The sequence below is a fragment of the Osmia lignaria genome, chromosome 9, assembly GCF_051020975.1.
Source record: "Osmia lignaria lignaria isolate PbOS001 chromosome 9, iyOsmLign1, whole genome shotgun sequence".
Classification (NCBI taxonomy): Eukaryota; Metazoa; Arthropoda; class Insecta; order Hymenoptera; family Megachilidae; genus Osmia; species Osmia lignaria.
In genome coordinates, this window is record NC_135040.1 from 11060065 (window position 1) to 11081668 (window position 21604).

Below are 21604 nucleotides of genomic sequence, written 5' to 3' on the forward strand. Positions count from 1 at the left end.
CTTCTTTCTTTTTTAACGAATATAAAGTAACACCCCTTTGCGGTTTTTATTCTTTATGTACCATGTTAAATTACCCCATTCTGTCTACCATTTCCTCCAAGCGGTTGATCACTCTCGATTATTTTATTCCGACTTCAGGCCTCCCTTCCGTTTTCGTGTTCACCCTTTTTCCCTATCAAGCCCGTATCACTTCCTTTCGAAGCGTGCCGTGCATAAGGTCGTGTCACGTTGAAATTCTAGCCGGAATCTCACGCGAGAGATCGCAGGGTCAACTTTTCACCCTCGACGAGGTCGCTGTTACTACCCTTCCGTTGATAAGACCACTGTCGATGATCGATCTGTCAAGACGTCATCTCGCTCGTTTGTCCGCGAACTCAGTTTCCTTTACAACCACCTCACTATATTTGCTTCGGGTATAATCCGAGGGTTGCCAAACGAACGGGTTAAAATTAATCGTGTCCAGTGGTATTTCCGATTTCCAGTTCACCGATCGCTCTTCGCGGCGTGCTGAGAAATTGGAACGATTTCATCGTTAATTATTTCCATCAGTATCCCGTTCGCGTACAGCGGCGCGTGTAACGCGGGACTGTTAATTACCATGGGATTAATTAGACGTGGCCTTGACGCTCGATTTCCAACACCGCCAAATTCGTAATTTCATCCCTCTTTACATTGAACGATAGAAGCCGTTAGAAAAAAAGGGAGAAATTTTTATGTTTCTTCGGAAACGAGCTCTGCACACCTAACGCTTGTGTTTTTCGAGCTGAATCGAGGTAGGTGATTAATTCCGCGTCACGTTCGCTCGTTAAATCATAGTCCGCGGGCCTGATCAACAAGTGTTACTTCGCCGACGTTGTGCACAGAAACGGAACACAGTAAAAAAAAGAAAAGAAGGAAAATACCATGGTATCCGCGGTTGGCAGAGATTCAACGAATACCGCGGTTTCTAAGCGATGGAAGGATGAATAGGGACAAGACGGTGATGAGCCGAGCGCTGGGCGAATGGTGTCAAGTATGTCCTGTAGGTGCGAATCATAAAAGAATTTTCATGAAACTTTCTAGATAGAGTAATGGTATTTTCGTTAAAATTCAAATTTCTTTCTATCCATTGGAAATATTCTGTCAATTCCTTTTGCTTCATTTCTGACCTACGATACGTTGGTCAACGATGGAATTTCCGTGACGTCAATGGGTTGTTCAATGGTTAATCGTCACGGTGGTCTGCGTCGATCTGAGACGACGCCAGGCGCTCGACGTCGCGGCGTCTCGGCTGCGTCCCACCACTGGACTCGTCCTATTCATCGACTCAAGTTCGATGAGTCCAATAACCTCTGTATACCAAAGCTTCGCGACGATATTGTCCTTCCTTCGTGGTCAGTCGACCTAGATCGACCACCGACAAGATCACCCTCCACCATTTCCGCTTCCTGATCCGTCCCGTACGTTGTTTTGGTAACCGAACTCACGTTGACTCCTCGACGCATCGGTTCGGTTCGTTATTTTTCGTTCGATCAGGCTTTGCGTTTGATTGGATCGCAGGAACGAAATTGGATCTGTGTACACTTTGATATAGGAAATACGTGGACTGTTTGGAAAGCTCCACTTCTGTTTTTCTTTTCCTCTATGTTTGAAACATTTAGAGCAACACGCTTTTATCAGCTAGCACACTTTTCTTTAGACTTTTAGCAAATTCTATAAAAGCTGGTCTAAGGCGATTTGGACTTTCAATTCTTTGCTTATATCTTGAAGTGGTAAAGCTGTAAATTATTTTATTTATTTTGATGGAAATTTTTCAAACACTCCAGGCGTCTTTGATGAATTTCTGAAAGCTCAACTTTCGTTTGCAGTTATCGAAAGCAGCGAAGTCATTACCGGCGATTGAACGCAGGTCACGATCAATGTTTCTTCATTTCTTTTTTCCACGGTTTTTTAATGATCTCGGTGACTGAACGTTTCAAAGCGTCATCGTACGCTTTGCGTCGCGCGGACGATTTTCACGTTTCTCTTTTCGGCGTGGGTGAAATAGAAACACAGAAAGGGTGAAAAATACGATGCCTCTCGTAATGCAGGTTGCAGCTGTGGAATTTTCAAAAGATTTACTCGGCTAGCGCGAAACAGAACGGCCTGGTAGACGAATCCTCGCCTATTAAGCAGCGCACCGTTCACGAGCGTTGACCCACTGCCCGAGGACATATTTCGCGACTTGTTTCCTCGTCAACGGAGAAAAATACGCCGCGAGATGGGAAAACTTTGCTCTATGCCGGCCAATATATACTATATCGCTGTTACGAGAACTCGAGGATGACGAAGAGCGCGATGAACTCCCTTTTAGTCTCTTCGAACGTGATCGAGGCCAGTCTCGAGAGGGTAGTTGGTTGAAAAATCGCGCAACAGCAGTTGCCTCGAGAGGAGGATACGTTTGATACAGATTAATGTCACGTCGTTTAATATCGGACTACCTTTTGTTAGCTCTCTGCCAACAAAGCTGAGCTCTCTAGTTAATCTGATTACTGCTATTTGCAGAGTATTTCACTTTGCAGTCATTCAGCGATTCGAAATGCAATTCAAAAGGCAATTTAAAAATTCTCATTCTTCTAGAAATTATAGGGGAGAACAATTTCACTTTGAGATCTTGGAAAGTATCACTTTTAAAAGACCTAAAAATGACCGTAAAAACGCAAGTACCACCTTAACCCTTTCACTACTGTTGGCGCCTAAAGGAGCATAGTAAATTTGTTACAATCTACTTTCTCAAAAAATTTTGCCTAACGAAATTCTTGATTGTAGGGTGCGACTGTACTTTCGCCGTAATCAAAGGGTTAATTGTAATTTCGTATTGTATATCCAATATTTGCGATAATAGTTTCAACTGATTTTGAGTTATCTACAATGTTACTTTCACCCCGCTCTCTCCTACGTCTCATTAACGATAATTCCAATATCATAATAAAGATCCTTCGGTTTAATCGGCCCGGAAGAAGAGCGACGTTCGACGATAAATTCGCGCTTACCTTGCGGCTGAATAAATAAATGGTCGGTGGAATTGGATCGAGTGGATCCAGCCGGACAAAGATAAATTAGGTGAAGTTAGCAAGATAGAGACTCCGTGGGACATGGGTCGAACAGGGGTTTACGGGGTAAGGTAAAGGGTTAGGTAGGGGAAGAAGGAAAGGGATCGGTGGTGGACGACCGCAACGGTGAAACCCGAAATTCCAAAGCCAGAAATTCGTGGCTCGGTAACACCAACGGGGCCATAAATGTAACGTTTCGAAACGACGTGCGCCAGCGGTTCGACTATATTATGGTGTTTCTCACCGGAAGTTATAATTGTTTGCCGAGTTTCTGTGGCGCGAGCGATTCTCCCCCGCGGGAGGGAAAACGGAACGTCGCTCGCGTCTGGCTCTCTCGCGTTTTCGTTGAACACCTTGTTGTTCTGTAGACTTTGTTGCTGATACACTGACGTTTTTGCTAGTTCCGTTCGTCGACAAGCTTGCCGTCGCTTTGCTACGCGATTCCGCTTTAACTAATCACCATTTCATTGCTGAGCCTCTTCCCTGCTGCCAAATGTTTTCTGACAAATCATTTATTTCTATGTTATTTGGAGGAAGCGTTAAACAATGAAAAATCCGCGAGGCGAATTTGGGTTGATCAAACACGCGCGCCCATACTAATTACTTCTGGCATATCACGAGCTTGAAACACGAAACGAATTTCGTTTCCCGCTGCACGCTCCGAAACGAATTCCTGTATGTCTGTCATTCGAGCGCATCCCGCAGATCCGTTCGCGACACGCGAAATTAAAAACCCGGTCTTTTTTTCTCCGTTCGTTTTCAAGGAAAAATGGTAAATTTTGTTCGATGCGATGCGAAACGGAAATAGCGAGTTGTCGAGCACCGTCTTGCGCGAAGAGGGGATAAAAATATTGGGACGTCCGCACGGAACTTCAAGATTCCGCACACTTGCGCCCAAGAAAAATACTTACGATAAATTTGCCGCTTCTCCTACTTTGCCTCTGCTCGATTTCCCGCCCTCCTTCGCTTCGTTTCGCTGTCGTTGAGCCCGTGCCTCGTAAAACCTAATATTTTTCGTCATATTTCAGATGCACCGGCTACGTGATCGCGAGCCACCAATAGGGCGTACGCGTTGTAAATTGCGCGAATAAAAGTCATCGTAAACCATCAGCGAACCGATAATTCTTGAAATATCATCGAATTATCTCGCCTTGTTTGTTTCTATAACAAATCGAAGTTAGTGGGCATTTTTAGGGTCAAAAAATCGAATTTAAACAAAATTTTATTTCATTTCAGATTTTAGAAAAATGCTTTCCCTGTATAATCACGTTTTTTAGACACTCATGTTCCTTTTTCTCAGTGATCATTCAACCTATCCAGTTAAAATTTCGTAAGTTTTCACGACTAGAGGTAATACATATTTTAGTTAAAGACTTTTTTGAAATTTGGTCTACATCCAAATTGGCAGCACTTTCGACGTTGAAAGTAAGAGTACAAAAAAGTTCATTCATTGATAAAGTTGTATAATTTCTTCTATTTAGTATTTCAACATTTTTTTTGTTGATACTAGAGGCTCTAATAATTTGAAGTTGATAACTGTATTCAATCCTGAGAAAAAGGAATTTTCTTCTTTTATGAGATTTTACCACTTGTGATTAACAGATACAAAATTAAAATGTTATGCCATAATTTGGGTTTAATAATCCTTAAAAGGTAATAGATTTAAGAGGTCTTGAAACTGCTCTACGCGAATAAAGCTAGCAGCTTCTCGTTTGGTCAGCCCATTCTCGCTCATTTTCAAGTAAATTAAGAAGAAATGCCTGTCGGCGACGTTTTATATGCAAGCCACTGTTCCCATTTAACGTCTGAACGTTGCAAATGAAATCTTTCCCCCTATCCAGCCGCGTTTTTCCGCTCGGAAACCGCTCGGGGGTCATACTCCAGTGTAAATATTTATCCACGAATGCGTGTGGGCTACCATTTGAGCACGACACATGCGTGTCGCAATGTGCTTCACGGTGAAAATCTTTGCCGGAGAAATGAGTTGAATAATGCTCTTCGAGGAGCTTTGAAAATCGCTTGAACAAATATGTGCTTATTAATTATTATGGATAACTACTCGATGGGTCTAGCTGGAGGTAAAAAAATATAGAATATTGTCGTGTCGCAATTTCAACTGAAATTCCATGATAAATATTCTCCGATGAATTCATGGTACACATTTTATTTTCCTGCCCAGTCGCGACGATCCGGTACAAAGGTTAACATAAATTGACTTTAACTAACTTCTCTGTCATTGATTTTCCTCGCGTTCGATAATTTCTATAAAATTCAGATCATGAAGTTGAGCGTGAAAGAAATGCAAAGTTTTTACGAGAACGGAGCCACGGTAACGCGACATCTATCACTGTCAGCCGATCGTTTCGATCGTCGTTTACGTGCCCGACAGGAAACGCAGGATCGTAGAAATTGCCATAAACGATAGCCGTACGTGTTCTGCTACTCGATAGCACGCTCTCCCCTCTTTTTCCTCGCGTTTCCTCTAATTTCACCCTCGTTACATGCAAATTTACTATACATTCATTCACGGTACAAACTCGTCGCGATCGCTCTTCGAATCGACGGTGTCAACGTAACAATCGTCCCGTTAAATCTCTCCTTTCTTCACGGTACCAGTTAGCTAAACGGATTTTTTAATTGGGTACAAAGCGATATACCTGGCGCAGATTCGATATAAAAAAGCCGACGGTCGTTGTAACGTTGACAACAACCAATCGAATAGGGGTGTTCTGAAACGCGTCGTTCAATTTAACTCCACCTATTAGCCCGACGTGTTAAACTTGTCCTGCGGTCTCGTTCGGTTTGGAAAAAACAAGGAGCATGTAAAAAAAAAAAGAGAGGGAAAATGCGAGAGTTTTTCACGATTCGCATGCGGTCAGATATTTCCATCGATACACCGGTGTGACATTCGTAACCGTGTTCATAGCACGTTACAATATCGCTATTTAGAATTTTTTTTTTTTTCTCAGACTCGTGTCGCGTTCCCTTTGCATTTTCTCTTTTCCTTCTTTTTTTCTGTCGGCTTTATCGCCACGTTTCGCGAGGTGTGCACCGTGTTACGAGAAGTGCACACGTTGGTTAGAGGATACTGGCGTGCCCGTAAGTGCCCCAATGATTCTTTTTCTTTTTTTCTAATGGACGGCTCGGTTACGAGGGAAGTAACTCCCGGGGGAGGGAAAAGTAGGAAAAACGTGACCTGTAAAAAATATCTGTGTCGCGTACCTTGGACAGAGTAGGAAGCTGAATTTGTAGAGGTTCTGAACAAAAGACTAATATGAATTTTTATGGAGATTAGATCGAAAAGCAAATGCAAGGGGAAGGTGAAATTCGTTTACCGAGCGCTCATCTAAGGTTCTATCTTCTCGGACCTTAGATTCTAAGGTCTCTTACGTGGAGAAGACCTTAAAAGCTCGGGTTTCAACGATCTCTCACGGTTGTTCCTTTCGCAATTCGTGGAATCTTTCGTCGATTCTTGACCGCGATCGAGAATCGGGCCAGGCTAACCGCGTCGAGCGTAGAAAAGCGTAGAATCGAGGCTCCTCTTCCTGTTCCCATTGAAACGCGGTACTCTTTCGCGAAATTGAAATGGTACGTTGAAAATGGGTAGGTAGCTGTGCGGTGTGAGCAAGTATACGAAAGATAAAGAAAGAGAGCACGAGCGGGGGGGCTCTCGCGTGGAGTAATTAAAACTCTGAAAGTCCGTAAGTCGCCTCAGACTGCGCGTAATTTGCAAACGCGCTCCTTCGTCGGTTTGGAAAACCGACGGAGAAGGAGAAAGCAGGTGGAACGAAGAAGAACGTCGAGACTTACTGCCAACACTTCCAACCACCCTTTCTCTTCCTACCCCTCACCAAACCTCTTCCTCCTCTTTCTCTTTCTCCGAGTTTCCCCATTTTCCTCGGTTACCGTTGTTTATGCATCTTTTAGCCCGCTTGCTGAAGCCTCTCTCCATCTTTCGACGCGTTTTCCGCTCAGACTGGATCTTTGTCCCGCCTACGCCGGCCCATCGTTTGATGTTTGAACGCGTCGGGCCCTGAAAAAGGGCGATACAACGTCGTGCGTGCGTGCATGCATGCATTTTTCGTCGATTTATACCGCGTTCCTGGATTGAAGAGAAAAAAGCGCCGGGCAAAGAGGCGTCCGCGTCGGAGGAACTTCGTGCCCGGTTGGCAACACAAGGGGTAAAGCTTTTAGAAAAAAAAAAAAAAAAAAAAAAAAAAAAATAGAGAACCGAATGCGCCGGTAGTGTCGAGTGTTGAAAAGCGTGGATACGACTCCTTTGAAAGTCGATAGCTGCTACCCTCTCCAACCCGCTTCACGCTTCTCTTTCGTTCTCTTTCTCTGTGTCATTAACAGCGCGGAAACTATCCGGCTAAACTTGGCGAATCGTCGATAAAGTTGTATCTCAAGATTCGAAAGGGTGAATTGCAAAGTTTCCGTGTTTCGGGCGAATGGAAAGTGGTGGGAAAAAGAAGATAAGATTTATGGGGTGCAACGGATTAAGTACCTAATCTTTTGTGAATGTTTACGAGTTTTAGGGGATTGTTATTTTAAGAATAGCTGTTTTATTTTTTAACCCTTATGGGAAGGAGCATTCTTAAGCTTGCACAGAATATAATTAATTTAAAGTAAAAGAAGTAATAATTTTATCATTCAATACAAAAATGTATTATAAATCTTTACTGTTTACACTCATAGCTGTATTTTGTATCAAGAATATACTGCAATATGTGCGGAATTATGCATCGATCGTACGCAAAGAATTAAATTAAACTTTCAAAAATTGGGGTATTATCTCAAATAATAATAATTTTTGTTTTAAATGAAAATTTATTTACATATCTTTGAATGCAAATCTCGAATAAAATCGAATTATTTAAAAATAACTTTTATTTCAAATAAAATTTTATTATTAAATAAATAACTAACTGAATTTTTAATTACTTATTATTTTAATTATTCAAATGAATAATTTATTTCTTATTCTTGAATATCTTCATTCTAGCCAAAATTTGTGTCATAAGATTATTTAAAATAATGCTCAACCCTGCTTTCCACCTGCTACCCGATATATTTCTAACACTTTTTACAAATTCTCTTTAACTTAATTCGTAGCGGGCGATCGATATATTAAATTCTGGTTTCGAATAGCCCAGTAACCGCGATCCAAATAATCATTGAATTTGTTCCTGGACAACGATCGAGAGTGCGTGCGAACAAAAGCACAAGTCGTGAGGGAGATTCGTACTAACATGTACTAAAACGATATTGGAAAGGGTACAAAGATAGCCAGGTACCTCGTTCACAGACGTGTATCCTTGCTTCGGTACATACCTTTTTTCTGTGCACTGATAGCAACGAATATACGCTTCAGTCGTATACGAGAGTAAATTTCTAGCATTGACTGTCGAGCATGGCTGATCGTAAAAGGTGGATCGCGTTCGTAGGCGAGTGGTATGTGTTTTTTTTTTCTATTTCAACAGAATGGAGAACGAATTTACACATAAACGTCGGCTGGAATCGATATCGATTCCGTGTAGAATACCACGCGTTCGTTCGTTGGTAAATGTACGACACGAAGGATATACTGAATTTTATTCATATTCCCGCGTTATTCACGCTCGGATCGTCGTATTCCGCGACCCAGATCGAGAATTATTTTCGAGTTAGAGGAAATACAATTTCTGCCGCAAGTATTCCTCTTGTTGCATCGTGCCTCGAACCGGAGAACTTGTTCCTGATCTCCCGATTCCGACCCTCTGCACGTTGTGTCGCGCGATCGATTATTTCCGTTCTATAAAATTTCCTTCGACGTTCCTCAAAATCGCCGCGTGAAATATATAGAAGGAGGATATAGGAGAAGTGTCGTGTCGTGATACGGTTCGATTCCGACTTATCAATTATTCATGCTACGCTATCAGTAAACGGGCAAATAAGTCACGAAAATAAAAGAATGGTAATTTTTATTATCGAATGGTTTATTTGAAAAATTTCAACAACGATAGCTTCATTAAAATTATCATTAATTAATTAAAACGTGCTCCAGATATCTGCTCTTTAGTATTTAATGTCAGAGGTTGTCTACAATTCTACTTTGCTGTCGATCGTAGTTTGCCAAATTAATGCTGCATTATAAAGCTCAATGTTGTATTAATTACCGATCAAAATAAATTATATGATTATAAAATATTTCATATTAAAAAATAATAATAATAGTTAAAGAAACCTTCTGGTAAGGATATTTATCACTAAGCTGGAGTGAAATAACAGCGATCAATTCCCAGAACATCCACCTCCCTCGCAAACTGTCGTTTCAACCCCCCGTTCGCGACACTTCCTGAGGGAATAGCGTATATCTTTCGGTGAAAATTCACGTTCGACAGTAGTTACTACGAAATCGAAAAGAATAGACATGCAGGATCGAGGGGCGGGTCGCGAAGGTGTAAAAATCGAGTGGCTCCCCTGGCACTCCCGCGGGATGAGGACTCGCGTAAAAAGGAGGATTTCCAATATCACGTAGCTCAGGCATCTTTTGGATCGGCGTTAATGGTCTCTTCCTACCCCACCATCCCTCTCTCCACCTTCGATCATCGTTGGATCTACAGATTTTTTTTTCTTTATATATATATATATCCTCTCTCGACCCCTTTCTTTTTCATCCTCGGAACGCGCGGTTCGTTTCCCATCAATTCGAGTCGAAACCTTGCCGGGAGAAATTATAATAGGGTCGACGTCGATATAATAACGACATCGGTATCGCCGAGCAGAAAGAATATCGAACTTTTCTAACGAACGTCTGTCGAACGACAACTACCTTCATCGTAACGGTTCGCGAATTTTTTTATTTTTTTATAATTCCAGCCTGTCTAAACGAAAGTTTTCTGTAGCCTCCGGCTGAAATTTGCCCTCTGACTCGATCAACTCCGTCATTTTTTAAATAAAAAAGTATGTCATTCAAACAGATTTTTCGTTCGAAAGCAAGATAAAATATTCAGCAATTTTAATTTCTATTTCATGAATTTCTTATGGGTGAAGAATTTGCAAATGCTGATGAAATTATGAACACTCGCCTTATTTTATTATTCGCACTTGGCGTCCCGTTTTCGCCGACGAGGAAACATTGTGCCGGTTATCGGCGGTCGTTTCGTCGGGAAACATATTCGCGAATTTGCCAGTAAACACGTTAAATAATGCAAGCGATTCGAACAAACGGAGCGTGCTCTCGCGACTGTTCATAATTAAATAGCGACGCACGTTCGCGCGTTATGAGACAGCGTTTTAATCGGCTTTAAAAAGCGTCGATGAATTTTCGCGAGAATCCACCCTTCCTCTCCAGGCAATGTCTTTTTTCCACCCCTTCCTTTTTGTTTCACTGTCGGACAGACGCGAGACATGAACGCAACGATGCACACGGATTTCGGTGCACTCGCGAATTTACGAGTGACACGGGACTTCGGATTTCGATAAAAACTTAATCATGCACGGGCAACGAGTATCGATCGAACTCGAGGGCTAATAAATCGAGAGCCACGGAATGGTCGTTCCGCTCGTACCGTCATCGTATTTCAACCCTGGCAAGACTTTATGACACTTTTCTCCCTTTTATTTTCTTTTGTTTTCTATTTTTTAAATTCTTCCAGCGGGTAATTATTTTATGGGCCGTCGCTGGTTTATCGAGGAACACGACGGGTGTCGTTTGTCCTTCGCCAAGACACACGAAATGAAGAATTATAACCCGGTCTTCGTTCTACCTTCTAAACGGAATTTATTTGCCTAACCGCGAACGGGTCTCTTCGTGTTAACGTCACATTTCGCAACGAGCGAGGCAATGAACATATAATTATAAGTTAGTTGTATCTACCTATAAATATTCACCTGTTACACTGTGCACGAGATGCGATATTTTGTTAACTATTTCACGATATCATTGAAATTTTTACTCTCGTAAAAATGATCGAATAGAAGAGTATAATATTTGATTTGGAAATGAATTTTTCCAGTTTTCGAAACTTTTTCAGATGTTAAGTTAATTCCGTAGCGATTCAATTGATAAATTATCGAAGCTTTATATTTGTTCGGTCTTTTGATATTCGATCGAATATGGTAACAGCTGCGTTTACACTTTTGATTTCGGAAATGCAACGAGGTCCGATAAACGTCGCGAGAGCTCGCAAATTCTCGGTTACACCGTCAACATTACGATCGATAAGGTGGCTTCCGTTTTACAATTAAGGTCGGCCACTTTCGCGCCCTGTACTTTATCGAAGTGCAGGTACACCTGCTGGTATCCGGTCAGTTGGATATATCGTAGGATGGATAGCAATAATTCTGACACGGGCTATCATTTCGTGATCGTGAAGAGAGTCGAAACGGTTTCCGTTTCTCCCTCGAGCCACGATAGAGAGGGCCATGGAGGTAATAATTCGAAGCAGGGCTTACCTGGAGTTAGCGTAACGTCGTGTTAGAATGTTTTACGGCCACGTGTGATACTTCTACATTGCCATCACGTAGATTTTAATCGACCAATCGTACATTCTCGAATGTCGAAATTACTTGAAGAATTAATTTGAAAAATCTAGTAATGGCTATACATTTAATATATATAATTCTAGTTTTATTATTTGTGGCAATATAAAACAAAATACGAACGAAGTAGTTTCCCCATTTATTTCCTTTTCTTTCTATATTATCGTAGATGCTCAAATGTCGAAATTACTTGAGGAATTAACTTGAAAAATCTAATAATGACTATTGAAACGTCTGCACAACTCTAGTTTTGTTATTTAAGGTGATATAAAACCAATTACGATAGAAATAGCTTCCCCATTCGTTTCTTTTTTTCTCAGTATTATTTCTATCAATTTCAGTTGGGCAATTTTTGCAACCGCGAATTGCTCGATCACAGAGTCGCCTCGTGTCCGGCAAGTCTGCCTCGCTAACGTACCATTTTCCCCGGCAGAATGTTGCCGAATTAAAAAGAGCAGCCGCGTGTCCACTCGATCATATTCCGAACGTGGTCCCATCCATCGATTCCAAGCTCTTGTCGTGCCTGGTGAATTCCAAACCGCGAACTCGTTCTCTGTTGCCCGGCCGATGTCAATAACCCGTATAAATTCCGTCAAACAAATTCGTATCCGTAGTCGACAGAGATGATCATCCTTTGTTCCTTTATTCCTGAAAAATTAACATATTTTCATAAATTAGAATTCGAGATGATTTTGCAAAATTTTAAGGTACATATTCGAATCTCGGCAAGGGTTGACATTTTAATTTACGATCACATTAAATCATTTCCACGACGCGTATATATGTGTATCGAGGCTGTGTACGCTCGAGGAGGAAACGTGGACCTCGTGGGTCGATGATGAACATCGATCGAACAGCATGGAAAATGGTGGTCCCCTTCGAACGGTGGAAATTATGCGTCGCGGATGCAAAGTGCATAGGGAACGAGGCTCGGCCGTGCGCTTCGATGCTCCCGAATGCACGGGATTGCATTCTCCTTCATCCTGCAGCCGGTCCTGCGGCTCGTTGCACGCACAGCTACGTATACAGGGACGAAGGACAGAGGCAGGAAGAGAAACGAACACGCGAAGTTAACGTCCCGTGAGAAACAGGTAGCTTCTTCTACCGTTTCATTCGTCCCGTCTCGCAGTTCCATTTTCTCCCCCTCGCGATTCACTTTCGCCCCTGGTCCTGTTTTATCTCTATTATTCAAGTAACCCGTCTCGCCTACGATGGAAGAAATCGTAGCGTGTTCGCTTTGAGCCTTTTGCACGACCGAGACTCGCGACACGGGTACTTTAGATGGCTCGAGAAAGCAGAGGAGAGATCAAACGTACCGCGAACTCGCCCTTGTCGTTGGATCTTAACGCGACCAAAGAGGGTGGAGAAACGGCCTGTCGTGTCCCGGTCTGGTTGAATTAGACTGTTTAATGTTCGCTAAGGTAAACGCGAGTTACCAGGGATCGGTTCTTGATGCCTGCCAGCGTAAGTAAACTTTCGAGGAAAATTTTCAGGTTTAACTACCACCGAATTTATGAAATATAATCGAAACATGAATAAAACCGACTTTTTCATCGTTCGGTATATACTTGTATTTGTGGGGTTGGATAAAAAGTGATGTTGTGGGTGAATGAATTTTTTATCAGGATTAGGGTTATTTCTTGTAAACCATTGGAATCCATTAAGATTTTTTGTATTGATAAATTGTTTCGACGAACGACTCGCAAACAAGGGTCGTCTTCGAAACATTGATATTGGGGCTAATTGAAGGATTTTCAAGGATGGCTTAAGATTTCGGGTTTTTAATAAAGTCCTCATATGGTGCAGGAATGTACTGAGGATAAATCTTTACCTTTTGAAATTTTCTTAGGACCAAACTTTGAAAATTTGTTAAAAATATAGTTTTTAAAATTTTTGAAAACCCTCTCGTTAAATTATACAAAGAAACAAGAGAAATCAAACGAAACTATTTGTTGAAGATATCGTTTATAATTTCTGAGAAAAGGAACATTGAATATTGGGACATTTGCATGGGAAAATGAAGTATTTATACGAATGAAATTCTAATCATAATTTAATCCACTGTACTTCAGTTCATCGTATTATACACTTGTATTTCAAGAAATATATATGCACCAGTTTATACAATAGAAGGATTAAATTCTTCGATGAACCATATTCGATGAAGGTTCGCGATAAATCTAAGCGAAAGAATTTCTAAACGCAACATGGTCCGCTCCTGAAAGCGGATTCGAACGTTCCTTGGCCAAGGAATTACGCGAAGAAGCTCCTTCGAAGTTCCTTACGTAGGAGATTAATCGCTGATCATCTCTTCCATCTACGCTACCCAGCCATCCCGCGTGTCTGTGTTTTCGTCCGCTTCTGAAGCTCGCTTGATTACACGCAAGCCTGATAATAGATCACCTGCTGCCCCGTTCACGCTACCTACCTACCCGCTCGCTAATATCCACCATGCTGACAGAGACGAGCTGCGGGCTGCTAGCATTTTCCTTGATCCGATTCCGTGACGTATGCTACCAGTTATCCGGATTTTCTTCTATTCTCCATAGAATAGCACCGCTATCGAATTAATCTTATCCCGAGTTGCATGATTCCTTCCACGATGAAACGCTTGGTAATCGCTTTATCCTCTGACATGAACGATCATTATTAACACGTCATCTCGTGACGCATGATCATTAGTAATTTCGCAAAAATTTGCAAAATCTTTATTATCGCTCGTCCAACGATAAGCGGTGTCGATCGACGCTAAACATCTTGTATCTTTCAATTATCTATTCGCCATCGGTACGCGCCCTTTGGACGCTGTTGATAGACCGCCCCGGGGATATTAATGTATCATTACCGGTTCATTGGCCTGTGACAGAGGACCTCGGGGCAGAACACGAAGACAGAGGATTGGTAGTTAGCAGTGGCCAGCAGCTAGTTGGCTTGTCGCTGTTCCCTAGAATACACCATGATCTAGACGATGTGTATTGTAATTATACGGAAACATCCTCTCGTGACTTCATCCTTTGTCTACCGCTGCCTCTGTCTTCGTCGTTCCCTCGACAATTCTCTTTCTCTCTTTCTCTCTCTCCTTTCACCTGTTCGTAATCATCAAACTCCGCTGTCTGTTTGCGTAGAGGCCGGGAAACGCAAACTGTGCAAACTCGTCGGACAACCGGCGATCTGCAACGCGTTGCGAAGCGTACGGTAGAACAGCAAGCCGATAACGAGATCGTTTGTTACGCGATCGATCGTTCCGTTTGCCCGGAAAATCGCGCTGGTTATTTTCATGGATAGCCAACGGATCGAAATAATGTCTTACGGTTCGTTTGCATCAACAAACGTTGAAACCTATACGTTACTTATGATTCTGTTCCTTTTCCCGCTTCACCGTAAGCGTTTACTTAAGAAATCAGTTTGCCGAGCGCAATCCAAGTTTTCCGAAAGGAAGCAACTTACCCGCGAGTTTCACGCTCGTTCCTTCCCCTTTAACTAACGCTTCCGTTTCGTAACCTTCTTGAACCCGCACCGTCAACGACGATTTATCCATCCCCCTTGTCGCTTGTGAACCTAACTAGTTCATTATCCGTCGCGAGGTTAATTCCGCGATGTTGAGAGACGAGAGGTGGCGGGCAGTCTTAACATAGTCCTGTTCCCTTCTGCGTATACACCGTCTCGTGTACGCGTTTATTTAATCAACGTCAGAAAATATTTCTCGAGTATCTGACCGCCGTTTCGCGTGGTTACTCTTTCGTAAACTTTGTTCATTAAAATGGCCCAATAAAATTCTATTCGATCCGCAACCTTCCTCAAAGTGGTTCACACAATATTTTCGAGCTTGCGTTTCTTTCGCTTGATATTGAAACGAGATAAATTAAATTCCAGTCGGTTGAATTAAAATCCAATTTTACTTTTCATCCGTCGCTCCTTGAACGATGAACTCGTATTAACGTTGACGGGAATATTATTCGGGGAATTATTCTGGGTTCGTGCAGTCTTCTTTCGCGTTGCTACGTTTCCCTGGATAATAGCCGGGGAAAATGAACGAACTTGTGCTTCCGATTGCACGCGAATGATAAACATAACGGAAAAGCTCGATTAATTGCAATGTGGTATTGTTGGTAATTATTGGTAGAGTGTATATTAAATTGATTATATTTGCTTTTGGGATTTAGAGAGTTTTGATTGCTACGTTTACTGTATTATTAATATAGGGGGGAACAGGGTCGAAAGTAACAATTTGACTTTGAATTGTAATTATGCAGAAATTATTATATTTACAAGAAAAGTGTTTATACTAAAATATTACATAGTTATCTGACATTATTGAATCACAGCAGTTTCGCTTAATAACAAGTAATAATTAAGTTATTAATAAGAAACGGGGATGAATGAAGTTCATTAAAAATTATAATAGTTTTATTTAATTATAGATTATTCGGTTTTACAGTTATCACAGACGTATAAATCACGATTTTTACTGCATTCTTTATGCACTGCACTCATTTTTCATTTGCCTTACTTCAGCTATAAGAATCGAAGCATACAAGATAGTAATACTCCTTATCTTTATCATCGCATTTCTCATTCCTTTTCTAGCCATTGTTGTTTTTATTTCTTCCTTTCGCCCCCGATCTCCTGTAAAATCACTGATATTAAAAGTAGCTTAAATACGTAGAATATAACTTTGCTATTTTCCTGAAATTCAATTCAAATTTCCAAATTTTCCATTCACAATTACCGGTACACCGAGGCAGACGTGGTATGAACTCTCGAGATTTTCAGCGGTACGCATATCAGGGAAGCCGAACACGTAAACTGTGCCTCGTCGGACAGTTTCTATTTTTATTTTTTTTTTTCGCAGCAAACACACGCGACGTGTGACGCGCCTGTAGAATTAGTTAGGAAGCTAATTGCAGCACCGCCTCGTTTTAATTCCATTATACTGGCTGAGTCGTGTAGATGCAAATTTCAGTTCCCCACCCCCCCTGTTTGCCGCCTACCTGACCCCCTAAACCTGTCCCTGGCGCACTTAAACCCTCTCCTAACATCCTGCACGGTCTCCTCTCGCTCTCTGTCGAGGAAGAGAAACTTTCGGAATTATCTTATAACGAGAGACGGCGGGAACGTTCCCAATTACGGGCACACGACTGTAAGGCGCTTTGCATACACCGCCACTGTATTAACGGATATGTCCCTCGTATTTCCGAAAGTTTAAGTACTCGCTGAAGCGAGTGACAACCGAAATCGAGAGTTTCTGAGTAGCTTCAAAGCAACACGCGTTTCGTTCGAGCAACGATCACAGTTTGATAAACAGATTACAGCGTGTTCAATGACTTGTTCTGGCACTAATGTTTATTTTTCCTTTCTGTTTCAGGTAAGTCGAACGTTGATGCGATCTTCTAGCAGGTTCGTGTGAGTAAGATTAATTTGAAATTATACAACACGGTTCATTAATATCGTAGCGAATTTTTAAGAGAAACGGGGAAAACTTCGTTACGATTTAACAAGTTGATCGACAGGTCGGTGGTTCTTGTCAGGCGGGTAAAAGCCACGGCTAAACCAGACCATCGATATAATCGTCTCCTCCGCTTAATTAGTGGCGGGAAACGAAGGCGCGCCCCGACCTAGCTATTAATTATAAACCATCCAAGTTTCGCGCGGGAAAGACGCCTAGTTTGACCGGCATTCCGTTCTAGATCTTCAATCAATTTGTTATCGAAGGCTTGCTCGAAACTTTGGTATCCTACTAAGCATCAGCTCGGGGAAAAATAGGAGGAAAAAGGAGATAGAGGAGGAAGTAGCCGAGGAACGATCGATTCTGCCTTTCGATATAATCGAGCCCGCAAACTACCGATACGCGACGGTTCGAACTTACTGTTGACACGAAGTCGGGGACACGTCAGGAACGTTTGCCTAATTGTTTACCGATGCGAATTCGAACTCCCGATTTCCCTGATGTTTGAGTTGCGCAACTAAAGCCAGCCGGAAACGTAAGTTAATTATCGCCTGGCGCGCGTTTCGTTAGGGTGCCTCTCGTTTCCCGGACCGCTCCGCGCAAACAAACGCGTCGCCGTTAACTTTGCCTCGTTTCCAAACGACGACGATGATTCAGCCTTCTCCGTCGTTAAATTTATGTGCTAGAAAACATTGCCCAAACAGTCTATTGTCAAAGTATGCATTATTTGCCGCCGACGATTGATAGCCGTCGGTATTTCACGGAGTTAAACCAAAAGGCAGCAAAAGTTCTTTTTTTTTTAAATTAAAATTTCAATAATCGAATCGAAATTATTTTCAGTTTCGAATTCACACGATTATTCAAACAAATATCAATATCCACTCCAGCATTGCAGGCGTTAATTCTCAGCCGTGTTGTACCATCATTAGTAGGACATCGTAATCCTTTTCAACCGGTTAATTGCGCTTCGACAATCGATAATTCTATCCCGAGAGCAGAAGGAATTTAAGTATCACGCGACCTGGCCATTAGTCGATTAATATCGTCGATGAATTTCGTTATCTAGTAGCGTTGCATTATCGCGACTGGTTACAGGGCTTGACTGCTGTCAGCGCGAGCTAGCTTTTACTCGTCTCCCTTTTTAAACCCTCTGCTCCGCTATCTCGCTTTCGCTTAATTACACGGAATTCTTTCTTTCGCTCGGTGTCTCACCCCATTCGGTACGATGTTGCGAGGAAAATGGTGCGGCGCACGCCGTGGAAATCTAATGACTACCCTATCTATGTGCATATTTCTTATATAATTACCCGCGTAAAGTACACTCCTCGAAACCCCTCCCTCCGTCGGCTGTACCAACAGCTTGCCCGCTCGTTGCGTTTTATACCGTCCCCCGGAGATATTTATGCGCATTAATCTTGCCTTTTCATCGGATTTCATTAATGCAACTACTCGGCGATGATAACGCGCGCCTTTAATACCACGTAGTTGCTTAACTGCCGTCTCGTTACCGCACGGGAAACAGCGATTTTTCACGTGATGCTAATTATCCACTGACCAGATCCTACAAGTTTTCCCCTGTCTCGCTTTTCGCCCCCTTACGACAGGTTACGCGGCCGAGCTTAAGGGTACGCGTTACTTCGGAAGCCTGAAAATTAACCACGAAGCTTCTAATTATGAGCCTTTATAATCCGTCGATGACGGGCTGTCTCCGTGAAACGGTTATCGATTAATCTCTCGAAGCGTTCATAGCTCGGCATCGATAGGCATTATCGAATTCGAGCGTCGACGGGAAGCTAGCAAGAGGGTGAGGCAGATGTGTCAAAGGGGGGTGGTGGTGGTTCGCAAACTTCCCGCGCGACTCCTCTGTACTTTCGCGTAATTACCGCAGGGTGTTCGGGAGGGGTTGGAGGGTAGCGATGGCGGCGAGAAAAATCACCGAATCGGCCTGCTTCGGCAAGTTCGTCGAAGTAATTTGAATTCGTATGCCACCGCAGAAATTCGGTTTGACACTCGACGTGAAACGTACATAACGAGTCTGCGAACTATCCGGGAATACGAACCCTCTCCGCCCGTCGCACCCGCACCCTCTTGTTCAGCTCGGCCGACTTAAACTTCGGTTAATGGCGTAATTCGTCGAATAATTAGCGTCTCGCAGTGAGATGCAGCGGAAATCCGATCGTTTGATTTCATTCTCGCGAAATTACGGGAAGCGTTTCTTAGCTCGACACTTCGAGATCGCAATTAGACTTTAATATCCGCGCAAGTTCTCATCTAAGAATTTCACCTCTCATCTCTACCGGTACAACTGATTGATCGCAACTAGAATTTAAATTTGAACTCGGATAAGCAGGTTGGCGTAGAGTAGCTGTTTGTTCGCGGCAAACAAACGAGACGCGCGTCGTTCGCGCAGTACAAAACGCGCGAGGACATAGCAGACCGTTCTGGCTAGGCTTTGATGAGAAGCTTCGGTGATTTAACGACACACAGGTAGACGTACACATACGCAGGCGGAGCATACAGAGCCGAGAGGAATCTAATTTATTTCCTCCTTTGTGAGCCGGGAAAGGAAGAGTGAGAGCCGGCACAGAGTCGCGGTTTTCAAAGCGAAAAAGCTTTCCAATCTCTCGAGGCAAAGGAGCTCTCGGGCAAACAAGGGATTTACCGCGATGGACGTCGATGGAAACGCGGATGGAATCGGCCAGGGGACAGAGGTGACCGTTGGCTATGCTTGTTTTCGACTCGTACCAACGGCCCGGGGAATTTCTTTGAACGGTATCGCCACGCCGCGTTTCGTTCGATCCTCTTCGTTTGATACGCGCAGACTTTGCCGGAACCGCGGCACGCCCGCAGGCGAAGTTTCCTTCGGGGCCGGCACCCTAGACTAAATAATGGCACCCACATCCGTTGCCTCATCCGTCACACCCTACTTTCTACCGAGAAGACTCGGACGCGAGCGTTGCTTTTCTTCACGACCTCGAAAAACCTGGTCGAATTTTCAATCTTTCGAAAGCTGGTTAATATTTCGTTTTTACTTCCTGCTTGCAATTTGGCAAAATTCCATCATGAATACATCATTTTCAGAAAGATGTTTCTTGCCGGCTCTGCAAATTCTCTCTTCAGCCAGCTATCCGTTTCTTCTTCGAACCTTCCTTGCATTAACTAGATTGTTGCAGTTGTTTCCGAGCCTGTTTCTTGCCACCTCGCGAAGGCGGACCGGTTCTATAGTAGACGATTTCGATGGCTTTTTACGGTGGAAACTGTTCGTGTTTCCCCGTGTTTATTGCTCGATTTTTCTTCCAATTTCATTACGTAATGACAAAAACAAAAGCGAGTAAAAAGAATCGTATTTCTCATTTACATAAAAATATAAATTTACAGAATTAATTGCATTTGAAGAAATTAATTTATTCAAGCATAAAATGATGAAAATTATAATCCGTATTATCAGTAGATGGACGATAGATCTAGTTTACATGTTTATTTATAAATTTCTAATGTTACTAATACAATCATATATTTACATCCAAGCACAGGTTTACTTTTAAACTTTGCAACTAGCATACAGTAATAACATAATCTAGCACTACAAAATATTTTTGTGTACAAAACAAATTTTCATAAAAAATGAAACAATAAATGTTTTTTCCATAAAATTAAAAAGAATTACTTAGATTAATGATTTCTTTTTTATAATTATCAATTAGTCTGTGATCGTCCATCTGCCAGATTGGTTATCCTCTTATCCACTTTGGTTCAGCAAAATCTCTGATATTTAATCCCGTTACGTGTTCGACATTTTCGAATTTAGTATGTGCCTGTGCCGTCAGTTCCAGCACGCTGGCTGGAATATTATGCAGCTCGCTCCAGCCAGCCGTTCGACGTCCGTCTAATTTGCAATTCGTGCTGTCCCGAAGGCACTTTTGATCCCGTCGCATCCCAATGATCCTGCAGCGGCCTCAAAGTGGCATCGACGGTATCGCGGGACACGGGAGGGGCCGTTCCCAAAGGGGGAGGATATTCATCGTTGCGAAAGGGTGACTCGGCGAGGGTGACGGTTCAACTTTGACCGTGAACCAACGGAAGGAAGGGAGCGAGCAAGAGAAGAGAGAGAGAGAGAGAGAGAGAGATTTATGCTGATCAGAAATTATAGGCCGGCTACGTGGTTGGCTAGCCCGTAACCTCATCCCGCCGCATTAACCCTCTTCGCACCCTATCTTCCGACTCGACCAACGTTCGCTTGCTTTATTCAAAACGAGATCCCGACCACCTAATGTCCCGACAAGTCGTATTTTCGCGATTACGATTTACGATCGACGCGCCCCTTGTTTCCGCGGGGCGAAAACTGGGGGAGAAACGCGTAGACGGGTACGCGTTAAATCAACGACGAGTTCGCCGACAATCGAACGAGGATTCCTTGTTAACGAGCGATGCGAACGCTTCGAGACTGCCGCAGGCATTTCGCGTGCGGGGTTGGCGGAAAATCGTTGAAAAGATTGAAATTCTCCGCGGCGCGAGGAGACTCGATAAGCGTCTTCGATCGACGGACGCGTCGTTTATTAGT

At 42.8% G+C, this 21604-nt stretch overlaps 2 protein-coding genes across 3 annotated transcripts in view; one reads left to right on the top strand and one right to left on the bottom strand.

The window, feature by feature from the left end:
• The window catches only part of hiw (MYC binding protein highwire), a 177549-nt gene that overhangs the window by 28212 nt on the left and 127733 nt on the right, over nucleotides 1-21604 (top strand). The gene's annotated exons all lie outside the window — the stretch shown is intronic.
• Nucleotides 1-21604, bottom strand: part of LOC117608710 (uncharacterized) — a 73022-nt gene that overhangs the window by 17113 nt on the left and 34305 nt on the right. For both annotated transcript variants that reach the window (XM_034334274.2, XM_034334255.2), the window contains exon 2: nucleotides 12016-12245. In XM_034334274.2, the coding sequence (XP_034190165.1) occupies nucleotides 12016-12018 (3 nt within the window). In that variant the 5' untranslated portion in view covers nucleotides 12019-12245. The remainder of the gene's footprint in view (nucleotides 1-12015; nucleotides 12246-21604) is intronic.